General features: G+C 42.5%; 1 protein-coding gene across 4 annotated transcripts in view; it reads left to right on the forward strand.

Moving 5' to 3' along the window:
• The first annotated feature begins 1561 nt into the window (after positions 1–1561).
• Positions 1562–27514, forward strand: part of SLC35D4 (solute carrier family 35 member D4) — a 111069-nt gene continuing 85116 nt past the window's right edge. Inside the window, exons 1-3 of one of the 4 annotated variants that reach the window (XM_012746100.2) lie at positions 1563–2143; positions 8061–8107; positions 12050–12127. In XM_012746100.2, the coding sequence (XP_012601554.1) occupies positions 2072–2143; positions 8061–8107; positions 12050–12127 (197 nt within the window). In that variant the 5' untranslated portion in view covers positions 1563–2071. Of the gene's footprint in view, positions 2144–8060; positions 8108–12049; positions 12128–27514 lie in introns of all 4 variants that reach the window. The other 3 variants (XM_075993592.1, XM_012746101.3, XM_012746103.2) reach the window with 3 other exon arrangements.

The following is a 27514-nucleotide window of genomic DNA, read 5'->3' on the forward strand; positions in this document are numbered from 1 at the left end:
AGGGGCCTCTGCTCTCCAAGAGCTGCCATGTGGCTGGGCAGAGAGGGCACACAACACTCGGACTTTAATGCAGACCTTCTCAACTGGTGTGACCAGGCAAGAGCTACAGATGTGCCAGCTGACCTTCAGAGTGGTAGGGTCTGGACAGATGCCCAGGCCCTAAGCAGTGTCAACAATTTGCCCTGGGCCTCCGAACAAGTACTGTCATTTTCTGTGTGGGCCATGATGTGGAAAAAGAGTTAAGGTGCTAACTGTTGTGACAGGTATTAAAATTGCCATGAGAGAAGAGAAAATAAGTTCTGCCTGAAGCGCTTGTGAAGAGCTGAACCTAGACAGTAAGTAGGAGTCCCACAGGCAGAAACTAAAGGGAAGTGGAAAGTAGTGATTTTTAAAAATGCACATATGCTGTGATTCTGTAATTCCCCTGTTGGGAATTTATGCTAAAGAAATTAAACTAGCAGGAGGTAAAGACATATGTACAAAGATGTTTATTATAGCCTTGTTTATTGTAGCAAAAAACTAGAAACAACATAATTATGTCAACAGCAGAATGGTTGAATAAATTATGGTATATCCATGCTATGGAAAATCTGTAGCTTTTTAAAAGAGGTTAATTAAATCTCTATGTGTTGACCTGCAGTTGTAAAAAAAAAAAACAAGTAGTATAGCAATGTGTATAGTTAGATTCATTTTTGTAAGGCAACAATTTATAAATGAGTAAATGTTGATCTAAGAATTTGGAGAAGGGTGTAGACTACACTGATCTGTGTTAATATTGGTTACTTTGGTAGTGGTGGTGAAGAGGGTGGTGTTGGTTGATTAATTTTTCTTTTGTAGCTCTCTATTGGTCTTGTTACAAGGATTTTTTTTTTTATGCAGGGTCTGGCTCAGTTCCCAGGATTAGAGCACAGTTGCATGGAGAAAGCAGAAAGAAACAGGGTGTGCCTTCTCCCACCCACTGCTCCAGCTATAGTGTAGACTTGTGCTACGGCTTAAGAGTGAAGGTTTCCTGGTGTGTGTACCTCTTGTTAGACACCAAGTCCATCAGTATGTTTTCCTATATGTTTACTGCTATTTGTCAGAAACCTAATTAGGCCAATTTTCCACCCAAGAGATTAGGAATAGGAGCTGGGTTTGAAACTCTACTTTGGGAAAGATTTCTTATTTTATAGACATGTCAACACAGTGGAATGACCTCTTAAAGAAAAAAACTATACTGGTTCTTTTTTTTTTTTGAGACAGAGTCTCACTTTGTTGCCCAGGCTAGAGTGAGTGCCATGGCGTCAGCCTAGCTCACAGCAACCTCAATCTCCTGGGCTCAAGCGATCCTCCTGCCTCAGCCTCCCGAGTAGCTGGGACTACAGGCATGCGCCACCATGCCCGGCTAATTTTTTATATATATATATCAGTTGGCCAATTAATTTCTTTCTATTTATAGTAGAGATGGGGTCTCGCTCTTGCTCAGGCTGGTTTTGAACTCCTGACCTTGAGCAATCCGCCCGCCTCGGCCTCCCAAGAGCTAGGATTACAGGCGTGAGCCACAGCGCCCAGCCTATACTGGTTCTTGTTCCTTCCCCTCAACCTTTCTTCTTTTAAAATAACATTTATTGTCGTTAGCTTTTTTTGTGTGTCTAACACAGACTCAATGTAGAAAATTGCGAAAATTCAGTAAAGCACAGTTTGGTCCCACGGTTTAGAGACAGCTGTTGGCATTTGTCTTTAAACAGTAATGGGGGTGTTGTGAACTAGTTTGTAAACTGCTCCCCCCCCTTTTCTACCACTTTCTATTAAAAAAAATTTTTTTTATAACGACTATCTTCCGACCTTTGTCCACCAGCGGTCGCAGCCCTGGCCAACTTCGGTAGTCTCTTGCAGACGCTGGCCTTGGTGCCACCCTCCCACGGCGAGGCTGCCCGGCCTTCGCGGGTGCGGCCCCTTTAAGGAGGCAGGCACTAGGGAGGGCGGTCCCCGCGCTGATTGGCGGAGCTCGGAGCCACGTGGCGGTCCCTGGGCGGGGCGTCCAGCGGCGGGGTTCGGGCTGCCTGTCCCCGGGAAGGGGGCGAGTTGACAGATGTGCGTGAGGAGGTCCCTGGTCGGCCTCACCTTTTGTACCTGCTACCTGGCTTCGTACCTCACGAACAAGGTGAGGGGGGCGGGCGCGGGAGGCGGCGATCGCACGTGGGAGATTTGCGTCCGATCATCATTCTGTAACTAATGCAGCCTCCAGCTTTTATCTGTTAATGTTTTTTCCTGAGGGTGATGGAGAGGAAGCCAACTCCGTGTGGGATCCGCCACGCCGGCTTGTAGAAATAGCATTTATTGGACTGTTCTGTCCCCCTTTTCCGTCCTGTAAAGCACCGTCTACACCTCCTGGGAAACAGGATTTTTTGACTGGCCATTTCCCGGGAACTTAAGTTTGAGCTGTGTGGACTACTTTTAAGGGAAAGAAAGCACTTGGTTCCTGTGTCTTTGGGGGATGAAGAGTCAGAGAAGGAATCAGACACATCTTGCCTTCTTTCCTGAACACGCCCCTGCCCCAGAACCCACGATGTTCCAGAAGCCTTTAAACACAAGAGATTAATCCATCTCCCCCTCACACCACTGATTCCCAAACCTATGTTTTATGTTTTCATCCCAAATACTTCTAGTATATTTAAGAGTTTTTCATGGAATTATTTTTTTAAAATAAAACGTAAATTTAATTTTAAGTTTAAAATGATGTTGTAGAACCCTTCTCATGAGGAGGCAGAGAAGCAGTGGTGCCATATTTGGGTTTTTGCTTTGTTAGGAGAGGAAAACTGGCCCTGGGTTTGGTACCATGCAGGGAAATGTGGGACCCAGTGGGCCTGGGTGGGAAGTCACCTGCTGGCCTGGACTCTGGGCTGGCCCAAGTCAAACTGGTGATATGGGCCCCACGACCACCTTGCCCACCATGGGGTCTCTACTCCCTCTTGCTGCTTGTCTCTCTCTGGAAAAGGACCATCAACAAACAGCATTTCCTTCTCCCTTCTCTCTTAAAGTGAGTGGCTGTCTTTAGTATATTCAGAGGATGCTCCCAACCTTCCCTCCTCCAGTTGATTTTTAGTTATAGTGAGGGCCTTTGAAGATCCATAAACGCTGTCTTACTGGGAGGCATCGATGGGTTTATATCCTGGCTCCACTTACTTTGCGACCTTAACCTTTCTAAACCTAAGTTTTTAACTCTCAGAGGAGATAGAGAGTTCTCTTAAAAGAGTTATTGTGAGAGTCGGTGGAAATGATGCTTGTAGGGTGGTTGGCCTAGTGCCCACCATCATGGTAAATGATCCATAAGTGGTAGCCACTCTGGAAGAAAAGAAAGAACAATCTTTTGTTTATGGTGTGACACAGTAATTATTAGCTTTTAACAGATTTGTTTTTTCTCGTGGGGCAGGTAGCTAAATTAAAAAAGATATTTTGTTGTAGCTCCTACTCAGGAATATGTGAATTTGTGAAATCCTGGATTTCTCAATTTAACTATTCTAATTTTTCTAGCTAACCTGATGTCTACCTTGATAAAATTGTACTTTAAAACAGAATAACCGGCCGGGCGCGGTGACTCAAGCCTGTAATCCTAGCACTCTGGGAGGCCGAGGCGGGCGGATTGCTCAAGGTCAGGAGTTCAAAACCAGCCTGAGCGAGACCCCGTCTCTACCATAAAAAAATAGAAAGAAATTAATTGGCCAACTAATATATATAATATAAAAATCAGCCGGGCATGGTGGCTCGTGCCTGTAGTCCCAGCTACTCGGGAGGCTGAGGCAGCAGGATCACTTGAGCCCAGGAGTTTGGGGTTGCTGTGAGCTAGGCTGACGCCACGGCACTCACTCTAGCCTAGGCAAGAAAGCGAGACTCTGTCTCAAAAAAAAAAAAACAGAATAACCATCCTTTTATTTACATATAATTATTAGAAGAGGGCATATTAACATGACTGACATGAAGGCCCACAAGCTATGGCATTGGTTAGACAAAAAAAAAAAAAAAAGAAAGAAAATATCCAGCAGGCAAACAGCATTAGTAGATAGAAATTTATTCCCCCATGTACATTTGCATTTGTAGCATTATGATTATTGTTATTTTTTTGAGACAAGGTCTCACTTTGTCACTTTGGGTAGAGTGCTATGGTGTCATCATAGCTTACAGCAACCTCAAACTCCTGGATTCAAGTGATCCTCCTGCGTCAGCCTCTTGAGTAGCTGGGACTACAGGCATGCATCACTACATCCGGCTCATTTTTTCTATTTTTTGTAGAGACGGGGTCTCATGCTTGCTCAGGCTGCTTTCAAACTTGTGAGCTCAAGTGATCCTCCTGTCTCGGCCTCCCAGAGTGCTAGGATTGCAGACATCAGCCACTACTCAGCCTGTAGCATAATTTTTTATTTATTGGTACCATACACCATTTAATAATTAATTTAATAAAGACTAAATACCTTCCATGTGCATAATGTCTCAAGGTGTTAGATAAACCAAATTTTCAGGTTCCTAGAAATATATAATCTGAATAATAGAAATCATAGGTGGTTTGGAATGCTTTGGCTTGGGGATGTTGGGAATTTTCAGAGCTAAAGAGAGAGAATAGGACAGTAACAGCAGAAGGCAGGAAAGAAGGGAAGCGAGAGGAGATTGTCTAAAGAGGGAGGAGGATGTGAGCTCCAGGGTGGAGAAAAGGAGATGGGAGGGCCAGATGTGGGTATGAGAGGTGGCTAAACATAACAAAGCTCTGGTGAGGAATTTTGTAACTCTTAGAAGTTCAAAACTTTTTTTTTTTTTTTTTTTTTTTTGCTCAAACCTTTTATGGCCATTGTTTTATTTTCTCAACCAGGACAGTGAAGCTTCCTTCCCACAACCAAGGCTGTGTGAGTTGGCTTGGACCAAGTAGAAGCCAAATGGGAAGAAATCTGTGCAGTGGACATAAGCATATCCTCCTGCATCTAGTCTGTCTGCCAAAGTAATTTTCTTTGCAATTAGTGAAGATTTTTTGTATCTACAGTAGATGATTCTCTCTTCTAGTTTTTCAAAGACTATGTGCTAGTTTCTTTATTTCCATGTCTCTCTCCACTAGAAAGAAAATTTTTTTGTTTTTTCTTTTTTGAGACAGAGTCTCACTCTGTTGCCCCGGTGAGTGCCATGGTATCAGCCTAGCTGACAGCAACCTCAAACTCCTGGGCTCAAGCGATCCTCCTAAGTAGCTATGGACTCACACCACTATGCCTGGCTAATTTTTTTTTTTTTTTTTGAGACAGAGTCTCGCTCTGTTGCCCAGGCTAGAGTGAGTGCCCTGGTGTCAGCCTAGCTCCCAGCAACCTCAAACTCCTGGGCTCAAGCAATCCTGCTGCCTCAGCCTCCCGAGTAGCTGGGACTACAGGCATGTGCCACCATGCCCGGCTAATTTTTTCTGTATATGTTTAGTTGCCCAACTAATTTCTTTCTATTTTTAGTAGAGACAGGGTCTCGCTCTTGCTCAGGCTGGTTTCGAACTCCTGACCTCGAGCAATCCGCCAGCCTGGGCCTCCCAGAGTGCTAGGATTACAGGCGTGAGCCACCATGCCGGCCCCTACCAAAGGAAAGCTGCTGTAGGTGGGGAGGGAGGAGAAAGCATCACACCCTTGAGTTCTGGCTTTGGTGGCCTGGGCTGGCCACCAAATGGCATGTTCCTCTGTCCTGTGGGAAGTGCCAGCAGTAACCAGGTCCCAGGTAGCTACCTGTCCTTCTCCTCACAGCAATTAAGCCTTCAGCCTTGCAGGCAAAGTCCATTCCTATTCTGAACAAGTGGTTGGCATCTATTTTTTTTTTTTTTAATTTTTTGTGGAGACAGGGTATCACTATGTTGCCCAGGCTGGTCTAGAACTCCTGACCTAAAACGATCCTCCCACATTAGCCTCTCAAAGTGCTGGGATTACAGGCATGAGCCACTGCAACCAAGTAGCATCGTTGAAATATAAAACAATGCATTAATTTAATAGGAAGAATCCTTAAACCTCAGTGAAAATAAATGGGTAAAAGGCACAAATAGACAATTCACTGAGTCTAAAGAGATATGAGTGGATAATAAACATGAGAAATTTGCTACGCTCCTTTTAAAGGCTCCCCCTGCTCTTTGTGTTTCCTTGAGAACCTCCCTGCTAGGGCCTTGCTGTTCTGCCAAACAGCATTTTGCTCTGAGCAACACTTCTCAGTGAAGTGAGGAATTGCTGAAAGGGGACATTTTGGGGACTTAGCTTATATTTGTCCTACATTTCTTTTTTCTTTGTTCTTCAGCAAGGGGAGGTAAAATCTTCAGGATCTTTGATCTTCCCCAATATCTAGACCAAAACTAAGCACACAATAAACTAAATAAATAGCTGTTATCATAATGAGGCTTGTTAAGGGTGTTATGGGACATGACTCAGATGCTCACTTACTCCTGTCCCTCTCTCTATTTTAGAATATAAATCTCAGGAAGAGTAGGGAGGAGCATATTGAATTATGTGAGTAAATAGACTTCAGGGGGTCTTCTGTCCATAAATATAGGACAGAGCACAGGCCATCAGCCTAATGGTGGCATTTAGGAGCTCAAACAAGGGGAAATCTGTGTGGGCTGATCCCTGGGGAAAAAGTGGCTGTGTAAATTTGCTCAATACCAGTCCTCTCCATTCTTTTAGATCATGTGAAGAATCAGTTGAGTCCTTGCCTAAAGCTATTGTAGACTTTTAAAAAATTCTTAAAAGTGTTCAATAATAGGACAAAATGGAAAAAGATACCCAGAAGGACAGAACATAATTCCTTCGTTCTTAAAGTACTGTAAATTTGATTAAAAGGCATAAGAGACACCAGGTGCAGCAGTGGCTCATGCCTGTAATCCTAGCACTCTGGGAGGCTGAGGTGGAAGGATCCTTTGAGTTCAGGAGTTCGAGACCAGCCTGAGCAAGAGCGGGACCCTGTCTCTACTAAAAATAGAAAGAAATTAGCTGGACAACTAAAAATATATATAGAAAAAATTAGCTGGGCATGGTGGCTCATACTTGTAGTCCCAGCTACTTGGGAGGCTGAGGAAGAAGGATTGCTTGAGCCCAGGAGTTTGAGGTTGCTGTGAGCTAGGCTGATACCATGGCACTGTAGCCGAGGCAACAGAGTGAGACCCTGTCTCAAAAAAAATAAAATAAAATAAAAAAGACATAAGAGAAATACAGGCCGGGCGTGGTGGCTCACGCCTGTAATCCTAGCTCTCTGGGAGGCCGAGGCGGGCGGATTGCTCGAGGTCAGGAGTTCGAAACCAGCCTGAGCAAGAGTGAGACCCCGTCTCTACTATAAATAGAAAGAAATTAATTGGCCAAATAATATATATATATAAAAAAAATTAGCCGGGCATGGTGGCGCATGCCTGTAGTCCCAGCTACTTGGGAGGCTGAGGCAGAAGGATTGCTTGAGCCAGGAGATTGAGGTTGCTGTGAGCTAGGCTGACGCCATGGCACTCACTCTAGCCTAGGCAACAAAGCAAGACTCTGTCTCAAAAAAAAAAAAAAAAAAAAAAGAAATACAATTTTACCTTAACTGAGTTTTTTAAAAAATTCTTAAAATGCTAACCACCACAAAAATTATGATATCTCTGCAGAATTAGTTAGAAAAAAATCCTTTAATGCAAAAAAAGAAATAAAAATCTCAAAATTAAACGAGAACAATGGAAAGACTAGGATACAGTGCTTCTCAAAGAGAAACAAAGAAGGGACTAGATTTTTAGGTAATCTGGACAGCAGTTGAAGTGGATACCCTGACAAAACAATCTGTATCCAGGGACTTGTCCAGTTTTCTCCGCAGTTGCTATGGTTACAACATGACATTTTCTGGGATTTGGGAGGATGCTGAGTGTTTGAGCATCTATCTCTAGCAAGGGACCCAGATGCTCTGCTTCCTGGGTTTCTTATGATGCCAACTCTGCTCGCCAACTAAGAGGGCCAAGCTTCTGGTGGCCCTGGGGAAAAGTAGGCTCATTCTCTTTAGTATGATTTGGAAGGTGATTTGTTTGCCCATTTGAAGTGTCCAATAATCTGGTGTTTGTTTTTCAGTATGTCCTGTCTGTCTTGAAATTTACCTACCCTACGTTATTCCAAGGGTGAGTATCTTTTATGCTCTTTATACATATTTGTAGGAAATGTCCAACCAATAACACTAAATGTTCTTTGAAATAGTTTTAATGACTGCATAGGTTTCTTTCATCAAATAAGCATACTATAAATTATTTGGCCATCCTATTAATGGGCATTTAACTTGTGTTCCATTTTGGAGGTATAAAAACAACACTGTTACCAGACATTTTTTTGTGTTCAAATCTGCCAAATTTCCAACTATTTCTTTGGGATACATTCCTACATGAGAAATTTGGGTTAAATTATGTGAACTTCTTTAGTATTCTTGAATATTAACAGATGATTTTACCAAAATGTTTTATTACCAATTTATATTACAACCCAACCTGTATATGAAAATTTCTATAATGTACTTACACTGTGACTACTTTTTCTTCTCTGATTTCACTGACTTCATGAACAAAAGATATATTTTTTTGTCTTATAATTTCTTAGATTATTCCTGAGGTTGGACAGTTTTCTTATGCTTATCCACTCATGCCTTTTTTAAGTGAATTATCTATTTGTGCCTTTTTATTGACTTATTTTCACTGAGGTTTTAGTATTTTTCTCATTAGTTTAATGAATTCTTTCTATTTTAAGGATGCCAACAACTTGTCCATCATGTTTATTGAAAATATTTTTTGTAATTTGTTCTTTGCCTTTTAGTTTGTTTATAATTATTTTGATTATTTAACTATTTTATTTTTATGTGTACTAATATATTGTTTCTTTTGTGACTGCTTTCATTGCTTTTCTCTGTATTCTTCCCCATCACAAGATCATTTAGATATTCACTTCTATTTTATATTAAAGATTGATTCAGTTTTTAATCATTGTCAGTTTATTTTAGTCTATGGTGCAATGTGAGGAAATTGTCCCTCCCTCAATAGTTAACTAAGTTATACTAGCCCCATTTATTGTATAATCCTTTCTTTTGCCTTTGAGTTCCTAATATCACATATGTGCATTCCTGACTTACGATGGTTTGACTTATGATTTTTGATCATATGATGATGCGAAAGCAATATGCATTCAGTAGAAACCGTACTTCCGATTTTGAATTTTGATCTTTTCCTGGGCTAGCAATATGCCATATGACACTCCCTTGCAATGCTGGGCTGCTGCAGGGAGTGTGAGCTGCAGCTCCCAGCCAGCCACGCTGATGTAAATGTTCTGAGCACATTTAAGGTAGGCCAGGCCAAGCTATGATGTTTGATATGTTAGGTGTACTAAGTATATTTTTGACTTACAATATTTTCAACTTATGATGGGCTTATCTGTACGCAACCCCATTGTAAGTTAGGAGCACCCGTCTGAAGTCATTTTCCTAGGGTCTCTTATTGGGTACTTATTTGTCAATTTTTATGGAAAGGGGCTAGTGCTGAGTTGTTTCAATTATTATGCTATTTACCTATGTAGTAAAGCAAGTCATATCTCATTCTTCTCCTTTAAAAAACGATTCTTTATATTATCACCAATAAATTATTTCAGGTGATCTTTAGAATTCTTTGTCAAGTTCCTCTCTAATATTTATAGCAAAAGTTTTAAAATATTGTCTGTGATGATGCATATTTTAGTCAATAAAGCTGGGCTATTGTTTTCTCTTTTAGTGACTAGCAGGTGTTTTATGGCCCTGATTGTCCTTTCATGTCTCTCAGGTAGAGGGACTTAGGGAACTTAGGTGGGGAAGGGGCTGTGTACACCTGGTTGTCTACCCCTTTCTCATCCAAAAGTCAGATTGGATGTGCCTCTCCCATAGAGTGTAAGATCTGCAAAGGCAGGAATTTTGATTTGTCCGTTTTGTCCCTGGAGCATCCCCAGTGCCTAGGACAATGCCTGGTGCATAGGAGGTGTGTAGTAGGGTAGCATAACTTAGTCTGCAAATATTTGTTGATACTGTTCTAGATACTTGGGTACATCAGTGAAGAAAACAAAGATCTCTGCCCTCGTGGAGCTTGCTATTAATATTTTCAAAATGGTGGGTCCCCAGTGTGAAGTCCCAGCTCCTTAGCGTGATTGACAGGGCCCTTGGGGATCAGCCCCTTGTCTCCAGTGTCAGCTCTCGCCATCCCCTCTCAAAGGCTCTGATGCTAAGGTCCAGACCAGCTGAACTGCTCTGAGAAGCTCTGCACAAGCCATTGTCTCTCTTACCTCTGTGCCTTTGTCCCTTCTTGGTCTTCTGCTTCCAACGTGCTTTAGGTTTTTGCTCAAATTTACTTTCTCTGGGGAGACTTACCTGTTCTACAACCTTAGTCACCTTGCTAGGGTGGCTTATAGTACCTGGCACTTTTCCTATTAGGGTTCATCACACTTTATTATAATTATTGGTTAATTATCTTACTTTCCACTTGACCAGGGTTTGTCAACCTCAGAATGACGTTCCAGCATTGACATTTTGAGTTGGATGCTTCTTTGCTGTGGGGGCTGCATCCCTGGCTTCTACTCAGTAGATTCCAGTGGCATAGCTTCCCCTCCCACCCCTAGTTGTGACAACCAAAAATTCTCTCGATACTGCCAAATGTCCCCTGGGGAAAAATTGCCTGATTGAGAACCACTGCTCTAGACTAAGCTGTTTGAGGCACAGCCCGCATTCGGTCTGTTCGGCTTGGCTGGGTCAGTGAAGCTTCACAAAGGAGACGTGCAAGTTGGGTCTTACAGGGTGAGCAGGCGATCACCAACACACCAGGACATGGAAAGGACATTCTGGGGCAAGAGGACAGCACGTCTAGACTCTCGAAGTATCACATGGCCTGGCACATTCCTGAGGCCGGGGACTGTTCAGTACAGCTAGGAGGTGGCTGCCCACGGCCCACAGACAGGAGCTGATCCTGGAGGGGGCGGGTACGAGTCCCAGGGGGCTTGTGTGTCACACACAAGTGACTTTGTCCTGTCAGCCAGGGGTTTTCAGCTGTAGCATTACAACACATGGGTGTGTTGGAGTCACTTCCCAGGCATCTGAAGTCATTCATAACTAAAATTACGGTTTTGAAATTTATGAATGATTCACCTAAAATAAAAAATCAATTAGAGTGAGACTGTCCCTCTCACTCACTGGGCGTTTTTATGTGCTTCCTGCAGTGGCAGGGGGAGAGGTTGACCTGTGCTGACCTCCGCACTGCGCATGCTGAGGGCAGCGTGTCTCACGGGAGCTTCATGACCCCAAGTGTGTGTGGGCAGAGAAGGGGCCGAGGGCTGCTGCCTGCAGCACCAGGCAGAACCCATTTTGAAAACAAGCCAGTGGCACTATTAAATCTGCATTTAGAACAAACCCTTCGACTGCAAAGTAGAGAATGGATGGGGAGGAGATCCTGGAGTGAGGGGGACCAGCTGGGGGACTAATGCTGTGGGCCAGGTGTGGGACGCCTGAATTGAGGCAGGGGCAGGAGGGATGGAGGGGAGGCTTTGGATTTGGGGGCTGTGATGGGGTAAATAAAATCAATAGGATTTTGCACGTAGGTGAGGGAGAGGAGGCCAGAGGAAGGGCTAAGATGCCGTCTAGATTTCTGGTTTGGTGGATTAGGGATGGTAGGATAATAGGACTTAGGGAGTTTCTAGGTGATGTTTTAGGCATGTTACAATCGGGAGCTGTGGGAGGTCACTGTGGCAGTATCCGGGTGACAATAAGGCTGTGGGAATCCCCAGGGCACAGGAGAAGCAGTGGCTGTGGGTGAGATTGTTCACGAAAAGTCTAGAATAAGAAGGGAAGAGAATTAATGTCAGTACTTACTGGACAGCTGGACTCAAGGGGACAGTGGAGGTTGAGAAGGAAAAGTCTGAGAAATGGAATAATTGGGAAAGAGTGGGAGAAAAGAGTTGCAAAATTGGTGGAAAGTGTCTATTTGTGTCAGTCAGCAGGTCTGCTGGGGCTGGATGGCATTTGAGACCCTCACACTCTATGAAATTCATATCGGCTCTTGTCCTTTCAGGTGGCAGACATTCATTGGTGGACTTCTGCTTCATGTGTTATGGAAGCTGGGCTGGGTGGAGATCAACAGCAGTCTAAGGTATAGCAACCTTTCTGTGCTTGACTCATGTTCACACCCTCCTTGCTTTTCATATAATTTAATTTCTTTTTTTTTTTTTTCCAGAGATGGGGTCTCACTCTGTTGTCCAGTCTGGAGTACACTGGCATAGTCATAACTCTCTGTAATCTCCAACTCCTGGGCTCAAGCAATCTTCCCACTTTGGCCTCCCAAAGCACTGGGATTACAGGCATGAGCTGCCTCGCCCAGCATGATATTATTTAATTTATTATGGTGCTGCACTGGGAAACACAGATGTTTGAGTTGTTTGGTCTCTTAGGTCCCTTCTAACCTTGAGATTCAATGATTTTATTATCAGAGAAAACTCTATACAATTTTCCTGGTTAATGATGTCACTAATATAATACTAAAATTAATTGAGGCCAGGCACAATGGCTCATGCCTATAATCCTAGCACTTTGTGAGGCCAAGGTGGGGAGTTCAGGACCAGCCGGAGCAACACAGTGAGATCCTATCTCTACAAAAAATAGAAAAATTAGCCAAGTGTGGTGCCATGCACCTGTAGTCCCAGCTACTCGGGAGGCTGAGGCAGGAGGATCACTTGAGCCCAGGAGTTTAAAGTTGCAGTAAGCTATCATGACACCACTGTACTCTAGCCTAGGAAACAGAGAGATACCCTGTTTTAAAGAAAAAGTTAATTGAGATAGACATTTTATAATGCCATATTAATATGGCTTCGTTTTAGATCATAAGATCACTAGGAATGAGATATATCAGCTTTAAAATTTTTTGTAAATTTTTTTTTAACTAGTCAAGTGCAGTAGTGAGAAGGGAACAAAGAGTAGAACAAGGAGTTCGTTCTGTAACTGTGAGCAATCCCTCCAGATAATTCAACTGTAGATTATTTCCTACTTATAGAAAAGTTAGGCTAGTACAAAGAACTCCCATACCTATTACTCACATTCCCCAGTTATTATGTTACCATGCATCTCCTACCATTTTCTCTTGATGTACTGTGTGTGTGTGTGTATGTGTGTGTGTGTGTGTGTGTGTGTGTGTGTATGCACTCTGTTGCCTGGGTTAAAGTGCAGTGGTGTGATCATAGCTCACTGCAACCTCAAACTCTTGGGCTCAAGCGATCCTCCTGCCTCAGCCTCCCAAGTAGCTGGGACTACAGGCATGCACTACCATGCCCAGTTAGTTTTTTCTATTTTTGGTAGAGAGCAAGTCTCATTCTTGCTCGGGCTGGTCTCAAACTCCTGACCTCAAGTGATCCTCCCACCTCAGCCTCCTAGAGTGCTGGGATTATAGACATGAGCCACTGTGCCCTCCCACCCCCCACAATATTTTGAAATTAAAAAAAAAAGAAATTCCCTTCCCATTAAATGATATCTCCCCATTCTCCCCTCCCCACCAAATCCCTAGAACCACTGTTCTACTTTCTGTGTCTACCTATTCTAGGTACCTCCTGCAAGTGGAATTATACAATATTTGTTCTTTGGTATCTGACTTATTTCACTTGGCATAATATTTTCAAGTTTCATCCATGTTGTGGCATATGTCAGAATTTCATTCCTTGTTAAGGTTGAATAATATTTGTATGTATAAACCACATTTTGTTTATTCATTCATCTGTTGATAGAATTCTTCATACTTTTATTGACTTTTTTTGAGGAGTAGGTAACTAATGACTAGTAGAACTGGTCAAAGATTCTCAAGATTATTTCCCTGGTAGGAGTGATCCTATGAGAGTAAAAACTTGACACCGACTAGACATGTTGTCCTTCGGACTTGACAGCATGAGGCTGGGTTCCACCCATCTCAGAAGATCCGTGGTCACATCCCACATCCACTTTCAGGCCCCTAGCTAAACTTCTTTTTTTGATGTTGTTTTTTGGGGTGGGGAGACAATGTCTTGCTCTGTTTCCCAGGCTAGCATGCAGTGACATCAACAGAGCTCATTACAACCTCAAACTCCTGGCCTCAAGTTATCCTCCCTCCTTGGCCTCCCAAAGTACTAGAATTACAGGCGTGAGCCACCGCACCCGGCCACTCTTAGCTAAACTTCTTAGAGGCCTTTTCACTTCTCTCTCCGGGACTTCTCTAGGTGATTTCATATTCATACATATGATGTCAGGTCAGTTGAACTTCTTGTTTAAGATCCCCATGTCCGGATTTTTAGTGAATCTCGTGGTTAGTAACTATTGGCACAGCTCAAGATTTCCAGTTACCATGGGCCCTTGGCAAAGGGGTGTTACCAGATGGCTAGCAGAAGGATCCAGAACCAGCATTCTTTCATGTGTGCTCAGGCTGGGTTTGTGTTTGCTGTGGCTGCTGTTTCCTGCTGGGCTTGGTTTTCTGATTATGTCACTAGGGAACTGAAGTCCAGCTTTACTGGGTAACTGTGTACTGGTGCAGAGAGAACAGAGGTTTGGCTCTACTCTAAATGGAAACTTTACATCAGAACAAAATTTTATTGTTTTTTTATTTTATTATTATTATTTTGAGACAGAGTCTCACTCTGTTGCCTAGGCTAGAGTGCTGTGGTGTCAGCCTAGCTCACAGCAACCTCAAACCCCTGGGCTCAAGCAATCCTTCTGCCTCGACCTCCCCAGTAACTGGGACTACAGGCATGCGCCACCATGCCCGGCTAATTTTTTTCTATATATTTTTAGTTGGCCAATTAATTTATTTCTATTTTTAGTAGAGACCAGGGTCTCACTCTTGCTCAGACTGGTCTTCAACTCCTGACCTTGAGCGATCCACCCACCTTGGCCTCCGAGAGTGCTAGGATTACAGGTGTGAGCCACGGAACCTGGCCTATTATTATTTTTTGAGACAGAGTCTTGCTCTGTTGCCCTGGCTAGAGTGCAGTGTCATCATAATAGCTCACTGCATCCTCAAACTCCTGGGCACAAGCGATCCTCTTGTCTCACTGAGCCTCCCGAGTAGCTGGAAATACAGGCGCATGCCATAACGCCTAGCTAATTTTTCTATTTTTAGTAAAAATGGGGTCTCTGTCTTGATCATGCTGGTCTCAAACTCCTGAACTCAAGTGATCCTCCCACCTCGGCCTCCCAGAGTACAAATTATAGGCATAAGCCATGGCACCTGGCCCAAAACAAAATTTTAAAGAAAAAAATAAAAAGAAAAAACAATGGGAATAGCAGGAAGACAGTTTGGAGTCCCAGAGGTTACTATGGAGCAGGATTATAATGGTGGGGCTGGAGGGTGGGCTCCTAAATTGGCACTGAATAGCATATGTCACAGAGAATTCATTTAGACTGCCCTATAACCTGGAGCACAGAGTCCAAGATTCCCCTCAAATGAGCCTCAGAACCTGACAACACATTTCTTACACTGCAAAGGGGCCATATCTGCTGTGTCTGTCAATCTCTGGCCATGTCACATGTTGGCTCTACCTAGAGACCTTCTGGAGTCATTCTCCTCCCAAGATGTTTGCCTGGAGACCAGTTGTTGCCACCAGTCTTGGATGACACCCTTAGAACTTTCTGTGTTGGCACAGATAGCGCTGTTTTGTAGCCACAAGCTTGTCGTTACATTGGCAGCTACTGCTGTTGCCAACCCATTACTGAACACTGAACTGATTTTTCCAGAAGATGCTGAAGTCCTTTGCTGAAGGCTTCCTGTAATTCCAAAATGTAATCCTAAAAGAACATTTGACCTGTTCATCTGACCGGACATCTGGTAAGCACAGCGAGACCATGGCATTCTTTTCTGGATTCTGGACCAGTTGCAAGGACAGACTCAGATGTGATTTCTTTCTTTTTTCTTTTTTTTTCTTTTTATTTTTTTGAGACAGAGTCTCACTCTGTTGCCCGGGCTAGTGTGCTCAGATGTGATTTCTTTGAAGACTTCAGATGCAGTCCTCTAATTCCTTTATTGCCAGGCTACATGTTTAAATAAAAACACTGGAAAGTAATTTGTAAACTACTTGCCACTTTTTGCACATTATAAATAAGAGACCAAATTTTGAACTCTCAAGCATTCAAGGATGACACATTCTAAGTTAAAAATTCTATGCCACCATACCTTTGTGACAAGAGATTTCTGAGATGAAAAAAAAGCCCCCAGCCCTTAATTTTCCATCAAGAATCTTTACTGGGAAACCATAACAAATGTCTTTGATAAAACCTATAAATTAGCACTGTCTGTAAAGAAATGAACAGTTAACCAATTAGGGTCCAGACTGTATTAATATTTATTTTTTTAAAAAAATATTTATTCATTTTTAGACATAAATTTTATTTATTTTAGAGATAAATTCAGAACAAAATGAGAAACCTGGGTACACGTACTATAGTGAACTTTACAACTCTCTTGTGCCAGCAGGCTTTATATTTTAATACTTATTTATTTATTTTCTTTGAGACAGGGTCTCACTCTGTCACCCTGGCTAGAGTGCAGTAGCACAATTGTAGCTCACTGCAGCCTTGAACTCCTTAAGCCATCCTCCCACCTGAGTAGCTGGGAGTACAGGTGCATGCCACCACGCCTGGCTAACAGATATTTGTTTATGGGCTATCATTTCATTTTGAGTGACTTGTAGTTTCATAAAACATCCTCTTTGCTCACAGAGGAAAGTTAGCCCCCAAATTTATGTTTTTGATACTTTTCCCTGTTGTTTTCTCTCCAGAGAGTTGCTTTACATATATATGTAGAAATCCCTTTTTAGGGATAATGAAACCAACTTTCAGAAGTCCCTCAGGAAACATACTGAGAACCGCTGCAAGGACATAGTACTGAATAGAATCTGAGGGGTGTTGGCATGGTGATTATGGCAGTTTTGGGGAGAAGTGTCCCTGAGGCCAGGGAAGGCAAAAGGATGGGATTTCCTGACCTTGGACATGGTTAGCACCTGCAGGTCATGCCTGTAGCTCCTAGGCATAGGAGTGGGCTGAACTTGGGCTTTATTAATAGACCACACCTCATGGTGCTGTCTCTGTCCACAAAGCCCCTTTCTGGCCTCTCCACAAGGCTAAGTCAACGTCTTAAATGTAAGATTCTTCAGCCTCGAGCTCAAGGCATTATGTGTTGCCCATTAGCTTGGATTTGCAGCCATTCATGGGCTGTGTATTGGCAAGGTGTTTGTACATGGATTTCCTTCTTTCTCACCTTTTCTAGAAACAAGATATGCATCTCTTCTCTCCTGCTTCACTTATTTTTCAAGAACCTGGGAGACCCATATATTTTTTTCTTTTTTTATCTTTGTTGACTGTATTTTTTCATGCCCACATCTCCTCTCTTATCCTGTGCTGTGCCTGCAGTCTGTCTCCTGAGGCTCACTCAGTGACATAATTGGCCTTGGTCCTCCTGGGGGGTGAGCTGAGGTACAGGGGTAGGCGGTGGAGGGAGACTGCCCTGTCAGTGGAGGCTGTGGGGCGGCAGCCTGAGCACTGCACAGGGCAAAGGCCAGGCCATGTGGTGGGGAGGGAGAGTGGTGGCCTTTCAAACATGGCAGTGCTGGGAGCTGCCAACTGCTTTCTCTGAGGCTCTAGCTGGCCCTCAGGGATTGTTAGAACCTTCCTGAAGATGACAAGATTTCCATTTCAGCATGAACTGGATTACATGTGGAGAATCTTGGACCAGGGAATGAAAAGAAGTGGAAGAAGTGATGATTCTGCATGTTTAGAGAGGTGGGAAGAAATGATACCAGTGAGGAAAGTGCCCTGAGAAATAGAACTTTACAGAAACCCAGTGGTCGCTTGGGCCTTCGTGTGGAGTCAGGGGCAATGCCTCATGTGTGAAGCCTTGAGTACTACAGCTAGTATGTTCTGTAGGTTGGAACCCAAGCTGCCTTATCCTAAATCATGGCAGCAAATGAGCCAGGAGTAAATATTATTTGCTTTGTGGGCTACACAGTCTCTGTTGCAGCTATTCTGCACAAAAGCAGCCATAGACAATACGTAAATGGATGTGACAGTGTGCCAATAAAACGCTGTTTTCAGAAACAGGCCACAGGTGGGACTTGGCCCATGGGCCGTAGTTTTCTGCCTCCTGCTCTAAATTGTGTTCTATGGGAAACAGTATTGTCACAGGGCTCTTGGGGTCGAGTAATATTAGGACTGGACTCTGTCAAGGGAATATGATCTTCCCTGAGTCAGGAGGAAGAGTACAGAGTGAATGAGAAAGTTCCAAGGGAAGTAGGAATAAGGGAGAAAAGTCGCAATACGACTGAGGAACATAGTCACCAGACCAAAGAAATGGAATCTAGGGCTCTTCTGTAATTAGCGAGTTAATATATGCACAAGTCCTTTGCAGCTGTGAGGCAAATATTGACTTTCCGATCATGCGGTATTACCACTTAGGCAACGCCAACAGTCAACACAGAACCTTGGTATCCTGCTCTCATTAGTTCATGTTTGGAAGCTGTCTTTTGGCCACTAGGGGTCACTGTAACACAGAATGTTCAAGAATTCAGCTTGGGGAGCCTTTCCAGCACCCATGAACAGATAAACTGGGGAGTGTTTTCAGGGAGCAGATGTTCTCTCAATAATGCATGCTCTATTTGAAAAACAAGTGATTTAATTTAATTAGCCTTCATCTCAATAACAACAGTTTTATAATCCGTGCCAACAGACTTTTGTTAGCTTCCTGTAAAAAACGCTTTGTTCATCAGGGCTTTTAGGGATGGTAGAGTGTGCATGCAAACAAAAAACAAGCCCGTGATTCAAACAAGATGCAGTGTTTGTGTTTGTAAATCAGTTAGGCAAAATTATGTGTCACCACAATTTTCAAACCAGGCCTCTCGACAAATAGTCCTTTGAGATGGTTGAGTCTGCAGTCTGTCCAGCTAGGAGTTGCTGTGAGGCCACACTCCCTACACACACACTCACACACTCTTTCACACTCATGGCTCAGCAGCTCCCTGAGGCCCACGCACCACAGGGACCTGAGATCCTGTCAGAACTAGCTCAGGATTTAATTCCATCTTGCCTCCTTTGCGGGCAGCAGGACAATGGAAGGATATGCTGGCATAGGGACCCCTATGAATTAGAGGTGGAGAAAGTGTGCATCCGTCGTGTTTCCCTAGTTTGTGTCGTTGTCGTCGTCCCCCCCCCCCCCATGCTTAGGCCTCTGGCTATCCTAGAATCAGACAGTGTTAGATCTGCTAATTACAGACTCCAGGTCTGTTTAGCCTCTCTGGAAGGTGATTTTTGTACCCAGTCATAAACTTTTAACACGTGTATCTTTGAATAGCAGTTCCAGTTCAAGGAATTTATCCTGAAGATTATGAAAACAGCGTGAATATGAGAATACAGTTATCCCTTTGTATCTGTGGGGGATTGGTTTCAGGACCCCTCTCAGATACTAAAATCCACAGATGCTTAAGTCCCTGATGTAAAATGGCATAGTATTTGCATCTGACCTATGCACGTCTTCTTGTATACTTTAAATCATCTCTAGATTACTTATAATACCTAATGCAGTCCGGACATGGTGGCTCATGCCTGTAATTCTAGCACTCTGGGAGGCAGAGAAGGGAAGATTGCTTGAGGTCAGGAGTTCGAGACCAGCCTGTGCAAGAGCATGACCCTGTCACTACTAAAAAGTAGAAAAAAATTAGCCAGGCAACTAAAAATAGAGAAAAAATAGCTTGGCATGATGGCATGTGCCTGTAGTCTCAGCTACTTGGGCGGCTGAGGCAGGAGGATCACTGGAGCCTAAGAGTTTGAAGTTGCTGCGAACTAGGCTGATGTCATGGCACTCTAGCCCAGGCAACAGAGCAAGACTCTGTCTCAAAATAAATAAATAAATAAAATAAAAACTTAATGCAACGTAAATGCCACGTAAATAGTTGTTATGTTGTATTGTTTAGGGAATAAAGATAAGACAAAAAAGCCTGCACATGCTCAGTATAGATGCAACCATCCTTTTTTTCATTCCAAATTATTTTCAATCTATAGTTGGTTGAATCCACAGATGTAGAACCCACCTATATAGAGGGCCAACTATGTATTCAAGGGTAATCATACAGCATTAGAATAGTAAAAATGTACAATATGAACCCATTTTTCTGAAGTGTTCATACATGTGCATATGGACACCATTTGGAAGGGTAGTGGCTTTGTAATCATGTTTTTCTTGATTATCTGTATTTAAAACATTTTCTAGTATGAATAGGTACTGCTTTTTAATAAGAAAAAAATAAATAATTATGTAAAACAAAATAACTGCCTTCCTTCCAAGATTCTAAGTTCATGTCTATTGAAGAAAAATGTTGTTGTTTTTTTTTTTAATGTAGTTAGTTTGTAGTTGTCACAGTTCTAGGTTATAATATGAGTGTTAATAAATGTTTATTGAATTGTAACTTGTTAGAATCCCCTATTAGTACCATTTCAGAGAGAAAGATGTAGGATGTAGGCGTTTTCTGCTCTTATCCTTGCCCTTTAAAACCAAGTAGCTGTTAGTACCAGCCATTCTGCTCAGAGCAAAGTCTTTGAAGGGCTTGAAAAAAGCAGAGGAAGAAATGTTAGTTATGGTCATGAATGGGTTTTGTTGCTATTGTTTCCCCCTTATACCAGAGGGGGAAAGAAGGGAAAGAGAAAGAAGGGAAAATTTTTTTTTAAGTTACAAAAGTAATACCTGGAGATGCATTCAGCAAATATTTGACTGTCTACTATGTGCCAGGCATTGTTTTAGGCTCTGGGGATGCACAGTGAACAAAACAGACCAAAATCCTTACCCTTAGGGGGGAGGAAGGGACAGGGGCAATGCATGTAACCTTAATGTTTGTACCCCCATAATATGCTGAAATAAAAAAAGAAAAGGAAAAAAAAATCCTTACCTTGATGGAGCTGCCATTCTAGTTGAGGTAGACAGACAATAAACACATGGAAATGGAAATACGTAATGTGTTTGATGCCAGTAGGTGTACAGAGGAATAAAGCCAAGTAAGGAGTTGGGGGTATGTGTACATGTGTGTGAGCGCACATGTGCACCAGTGGACACATGGGTTGCTATTATATCGGATGGGTAAGAAGGACTCATGGATAAGATGACTTTTGAGCAGAGATCTGAATCCATGAGTGAAAGGGCCATGCAGGTATCTGAGGGGAGAGAGTTCCTGGCAGAAGGCAAGAGAATCACAAGTCCTCAGGTGCTTACTGGCCAGCAATGAGGACAGAAGGAAGTTTTATTTCCACTTGTAAATGAAAACATTATTGTAGATAACTTTACCTACATCCAAGATTGTTTTCCAAGAATAAAGTTGCAGAAGTGAATTTTCTGGGTCAAAGAGTATGCATATTTTTAGGGCTTTTGATAAGTGTAGCCAAGCAATACATACATACACTCCAGAAAGGGGCCAGTTTCTATCTCATAGCAGTAAATGAAGTTGTTGGTTTCATGACCCTCTATTTTACATAGTAACTTTTAAAAATTGCTAGTTTCTTAGACAACACCTGATATCTCTTTAATTTAAAGTTATTTAACTTAAAGTCCTTTTATTATTTAGGAGGTTAAATAATTTTTCATATGTTTGTTGGCCATTCATGTGTGAGTATGTGTGTGTGTGTGTGTGTGTGTGTGTGAGAGAGAGAGAGAGAGAGAGAGAGAGAGAGAGAATTACCTGTTTGTGTCCACTGTCTTTTGGAGAGTTGATTTTTTTCTTATTGATTTATGGACGTTTATTATACATTAAGGATACTAAACTCCAGCCTGTTTTATACGTTGCCAGTATTTTTTCCCGATTTGTTAATCATCTATTGGTTTTCTTTATGGTGTTTTTCGGCCAGTGCATTTTATGTAAGCGGGTCTAGCAATCTTCCTTAATGGTTTCTGTGCTTGGAGTAATGTGTAGAAAATTCAGAAAGGGCACATTCATTGAGTGCTGTTGTTGCTGTTTTTAATGTGCCATGCACTGCCCCCAGGTGCTGTATGTTCTTTCTCTCATCTAATCTTCTCAGTAGCCTTCTGAGCATTTGTACCTCCATTGTATAAATGAAAAAAGTGAGTTCTCACTGCAAACTGGCTTTAGAGTTGGGATATGGATCCAGGTTTGCCTGGCCACATTAAAAGAAAAACTTTAGACAAAATAAATTCAAGAGAGTTTATTTGAGCAAAGAACAGTTTGTGAATCAGGCAACATTCAGGACCAGAAGAGGTTCAGTTCAGAGAGCTCGGCTGCAGCAGCCTGGCTGTGAACTTTTGTAGTTCAATGTGAAAGTAAAAAAGTTACTTGATTGAGCCTGAGCACCAAAGGGAGACCCTGTCTCTACAAAAAAATTAAAACTTAGCTGGGTGTGGTGTTCCAAGTCCATAGTCCCAGCTACTTGCAAGGCTGAAGCAGGAGGGTTGCTTGAGCCCAAGAGTTTGGTTGCAGTGAGCTATGATGATGCCATTGTACTCTAGCCTGGGTGACAGAGCGAGAATGGTCTCAAAAAAAGGGATATATTATATACACACACACACACACACACACACATATATGTATATATGTGTGTGTGTGTGTGTGTGTTACTTGATTGGCTACAGGTAGGCATTTGCCTTATTTGGGTGTGGTTCACTGGGAGGTCCCGAGTTATAGCCGATTGGCTGGTTGGCTGCTTGTGATTGGCTAAGGGTAAGTTTTATTTTTTAGTCAGTTACAAGCAATGCCTCCAAGTGAAGTTTTGGTTTGCTTACACAAGTGCTCATGGTACAGAGACAACCTCGGGCTAATGGCCTCCTTATTTACTTCAGCACCAAAAAGGCCACATTCTTTCCACTGTATGAAACCCTGTGCTCTGGACTTGTGCATCCTCCCTTCCCCCCACCCCTAGATGACCTGGCTTGTGCTAGGAGAGAGAACACAGCCCAAGGAAATGTGTGAAGTTTGTTTATTCCTTAGAACTGCTGGTTAAGGTTAGCGAATCACAGGAAGTTCCTTGGGAGCAGGCGAATTAATTATAATTTCAAAAGATTTGGGTAACCATGTAAATATTACAAGATTATACTCTCTAGTGTCTAGAACCAGGTGTGATTTTCATCACTTTGCTACCATATCTTCCTAGAAAATAATCCTTATTTATAGCAGAGCTAAATACGATTTTAAAATTATGGTTCCTACATCCCTGTGTGGCCTGAGAGAAAGGAAAAAATAAACAGTAAAAAAATAAAATTGTAGTTTCATTTCTTCCTGAAGGAATGATTTTTCAAATATATTTCAAGAGATGACAAAAGCACAAAGGAGCACTGCATTTGTGGCTCTTGTCTTTACCTTCTCTCCACACTACCCAGGAAAGTATGAAAAACTCAGTTGTCATAAATTTTATTTGCACCAAGTAACTATTGAAAGGTCTGACCCCTCTGTGATAGCACAGTAACCATCGTGGAAACTGTGTAAGCCTGAAATCCAAATCCTTCTTCCTGAAGCAGCAAGTGTCAATAATTCTTCCAATTATGTAAATGTAGCTGTTGGCTGACTACACTCCTTGCAGCAGGTTCTCTACCCCTCCTTTCATTCCTCTTTCTCAGCCCATGACTGCTACCATCTGTTTATTGTCTGACTCTCCTACGAGCTTGTAAATTCCGTGAAGTCAAGGATTTGGTCTGTCTTGATAGGATATTGGAATACAATAGGTGCTGAATAAATACATAATGGTTTAGTGCATGTGGCCTGCTGTAACAAAATACGATAGACTAGGTAGTTTATAAACAACAGATATTTATTTCTCACAGTTCTGAAGGCTGGGAAGCCCAAGATCAAGGTGCCAGCAGATTAGGTGTCTGGTGAGGGTTTGCTTTCCGATTCCTAGATGGTGACTTCGCTGTGTCCTCACCTGGTGGGAGGGACAAGGCAGTTCTCCGTGGTCTCTTGTACAAGGGCACTAATCCCATTCATAAGGGCTCCATGTTCATGAACTAATCACCTCCCAAAGGTCCCACCTCCTAATACCATCGACAGGGGGTTAGGATTTTTCAACATACAAATGTTGAGAGGACACAAACATTCAGACCATAGCAATGAAGAATAAGTTTGTGACAGAGTCTTACTAAACAACAGAAAGCTGTTATTGCTGTTAATGAATATAAGGGAGAAATTATGTTGAAGAAAATATATTTTGAGTTTTATTCTCAAAAACGAAGGATGAAGAAACAAGAAATCAAATGCAAGACGTAGTAAACAGTGCATTCTTACTCACTAGAGGACAAGGGAGGATCCACAGACTCTTACATCCAGTTGCCTATGTGACATCTCTGCTTGAGTGTCCCCAAAGCATCTCGAGTTCATAATTTTCAATACTGAATTTATGATTTTCCCCAATCAAACCTGTTCCAGTTTTCCCTGCCTTAATGGACCACTCCTAACCCCATTCCAAACTATTCTCCTTACTGTAGCCAGAGCAACGATTTCAAAATGTGAATCAGATCATGTTACATCCTCCCCATTCCTGGGTTTATTCCTCCATCTACTCAGGCTACACCTACCTTCCTTCAATTTCTTCTTGCCACAGGGCCTTTGCACCTGCTATATTTATGTCTGGAATGTTGTGTCCCTAGTGCTGCTCTACCTGTCTCCTGTTCCCTGTTTAACTTTGGATTTCATCTCAAACATCACTTATTTGGGGAAAGTTTTCCTATTCTTACTGAGTAGGTTAGATGCCCTTGTGGTATAGCATAGTTAGTCCTTTAATCTTCTTTGTAACATTTATCAATGTAGTATTTATTATACGCTTACTTTATATGAGCAAAACGTACACAGTTCCCACCCTTATGAAGCTTTACAGTATGTTTGGGGGCCGTGGGGGAGACATTAATAGTATATGCAGAAGCTCCCTTATCTGACTCTATCAGACAGTGGATGAATTGAAAGTCAGATAAATCAGGGAATCATTTATTTTCATTTAAGACATATACATTAATTTGCCAATCTTGTGGTAAGGTTTTCCTTTGTGCATGGATTGCTGACTGGTGTTCCCTGAGGTCTTTTCTTGCATAAACATAAGCATATACTCTATGATTTTCAGTTGAAGTAGGTTCTCAAAAGTGGAATGAGAACATTGGCACTTTGAAACAATACGCAAGCAGAGTCCTTGGTTTTTAATTTTCTTTTTCTGTTTTGCCCTACCCATTTACACTTGCCTTGCCCACACTTGTTTTGGCAGCAATTTTTCCAGACTGTCATTTATTTTTCTTAACAGCAGCTATAGTTTTATGCTGGGGTGTGGTGGAGGAAGGCAGCTGTCTCACTGACCAGTGCTCAGGAGGGCCAAGAAAGGGCTTTGCAACCAGCCACTTCTGCTGGTGTCTAAAGTTCCACCCTTAGAGCATGTCACTCTGGCTGTGCTGGCCCTTAGCAAGATGACTTTGGAGAACAGAAGCACCAGGTTCCCATGCCTGGGTCACAGTCCCATCTTTGGAGCCAGATACTTACTCAGCCGTCCTGTAGCAGTTTCCAGAAGTCTGTTTGGTCCAGCTAACCCTGTGTATGTTTTTTTTTTTTCCTAGTCATTTCTTTGTATTTTGGGGTAGGAGGGTTAAAATACAACATGTTCCCTGGGCATGTTTTCTTTTCCTCATATCCATGGCCACTCAGATATTCTGATGTCTATTGGAATACATAACTCGGCAGTTTTCTTTGTTTTAAGAGGGAATGGAGTACAAATGTCTGGGACCTCACTGACCTTGCATTCCAAAGTCCTGGGCCTGCTGCCGTGAGGCCAGCTGCCGTTCCACCCAGTGCACCTCTTCCTTCCTCCCCAGTGCTGTGCCTGCAGTCTGTGCTCTGGGCTTCCTTCTGCTGCACAACAGGCCATGCCCCTGGATCCTGTCTCCCTTAATCCGTGGGAGTTTCGTGTCATGTGGGAAAGCCATGTCCTGGAAGAACAGCAATTGGCTGATGTTACTCCTGAGCCATTGTGACAGAGGATGGCACCCCCTTCCTCTGTTCACCTTTTGGTTGGGGGTGCTGACGTCTGTTACTGCAGCAGGACTCGTGATAACAGAGCAGACACCTCAGATTAATTAGCTGCTTGGTCTGCTACCAAAGCAGACTCATGTTGTGTTTGCGGCTTATCTATTTGTATGTCAGATCTGCCATTAGATTATGAGGTCCATGAAGGCAAAGTGTGAAAGGGTATTTAAAAGGCAGGGCTTCGGGAGTTTGAAGTTACACTGAGCTATGATGACGCCATTGCACTCTAGTCCAGTCTGAGCCTGACAGACCTGAATTCACATTCTGGCTTTGCCATTTGCTAGCTGTTATAACCCTAGGCACATTATTTAAACTCTTTATGTTTTGTCATATGCACAATGTGGTAATAATAATAACTGCCTTATAAGATTGTTGTGCAGATTTTAAAAAGACACAGGATATAAAACATTTAGCGGCCGGGCGTGGTGGCTCACACCTATAATCCTAGCACTCTGGGAGGCCAAGGCGGGCAGATCACTTGAGGTCAGGAGTTTGAAACCAGCCTGAGCAAGAGCGAGACCAAAAATAGAAAGAAATTAATCGACCATATATACATATATGGTATATAAATATATTTGTATAAATAATTTTGTATATAAATATATATACAAAAAATCATCCGGGCATGGTGGCACATGCCTGTAGTCCCATCTACTCGGGAGGCTGAGGCAGGAGGATCACTTGAGCCCAGGAGATTGAGGTTGCTGTGAGCTAGGCTGATGCCATGGCACTCACTCTAGCCTGGGCAACAAAGTGAGACTCTGTCTCAAAAAAATTTTAAAAAAATAAAACATTTAGCACAGTGCCTGGTTTGTAGCAGGTGCTCAATAATGTTGCCTGTGATATTGCTATTAATAATAATTCTCAGCGACTTGTTAGTTGTTGTCGTATTTGCTGAATGAAGTTATACAGCAAGTAAGGTTCAAAGACCCTTACTAGAGACTGGAAACATTTAAAAGCTAGACTTCCTAGGAAGTTGTACAAATCAGGTCTGATCTTGGATGGAGTGCCTGCCCATACTAATAGAATTAGCAATGAACATTTCTTGAGTAGGCACCATTCCAGGAGAGCAGCTCATTGAGTTAGTTGGGATTATTATGTTATATCCTGCTGGAATGGTTTCATTTGTTTTTATTCATTATTAGGATAACTCTGAGAACTCGAATTAGTAGATCGAATGCATTTCTAACTGATGGGGGATACAAGTTGCAACCTCAGTGATATGCACTGTACGTGAAAACTGGGATTTTGATTTTAAACTGGTATGGCCACACTTGAATCCAAGAAATGTGCCCTTTAGAAGTCCTTGAAGATTCCCTGAAGCAGAATTTCAACAATGCCAGGTTAATGGTTGAAGAAGTCAGCATATGACCATCCAGCTTAAGTGCTATTATAGGATTCTTTTTCTTATTTTTTAACTTAGTCCTTTGATACTGTGGTTCTTTTTCTTGTGATTGCATGGAACTGTTTGGTATATTGCCTAGGTAAAT

The sequence above is a fragment of the Microcebus murinus genome, chromosome 17 (genome assembly GCF_040939455.1).
Source record: "Microcebus murinus isolate Inina chromosome 17, M.murinus_Inina_mat1.0, whole genome shotgun sequence".
NCBI classification, from domain to species: Eukaryota; Metazoa; Chordata; class Mammalia; order Primates; family Cheirogaleidae; genus Microcebus; species Microcebus murinus.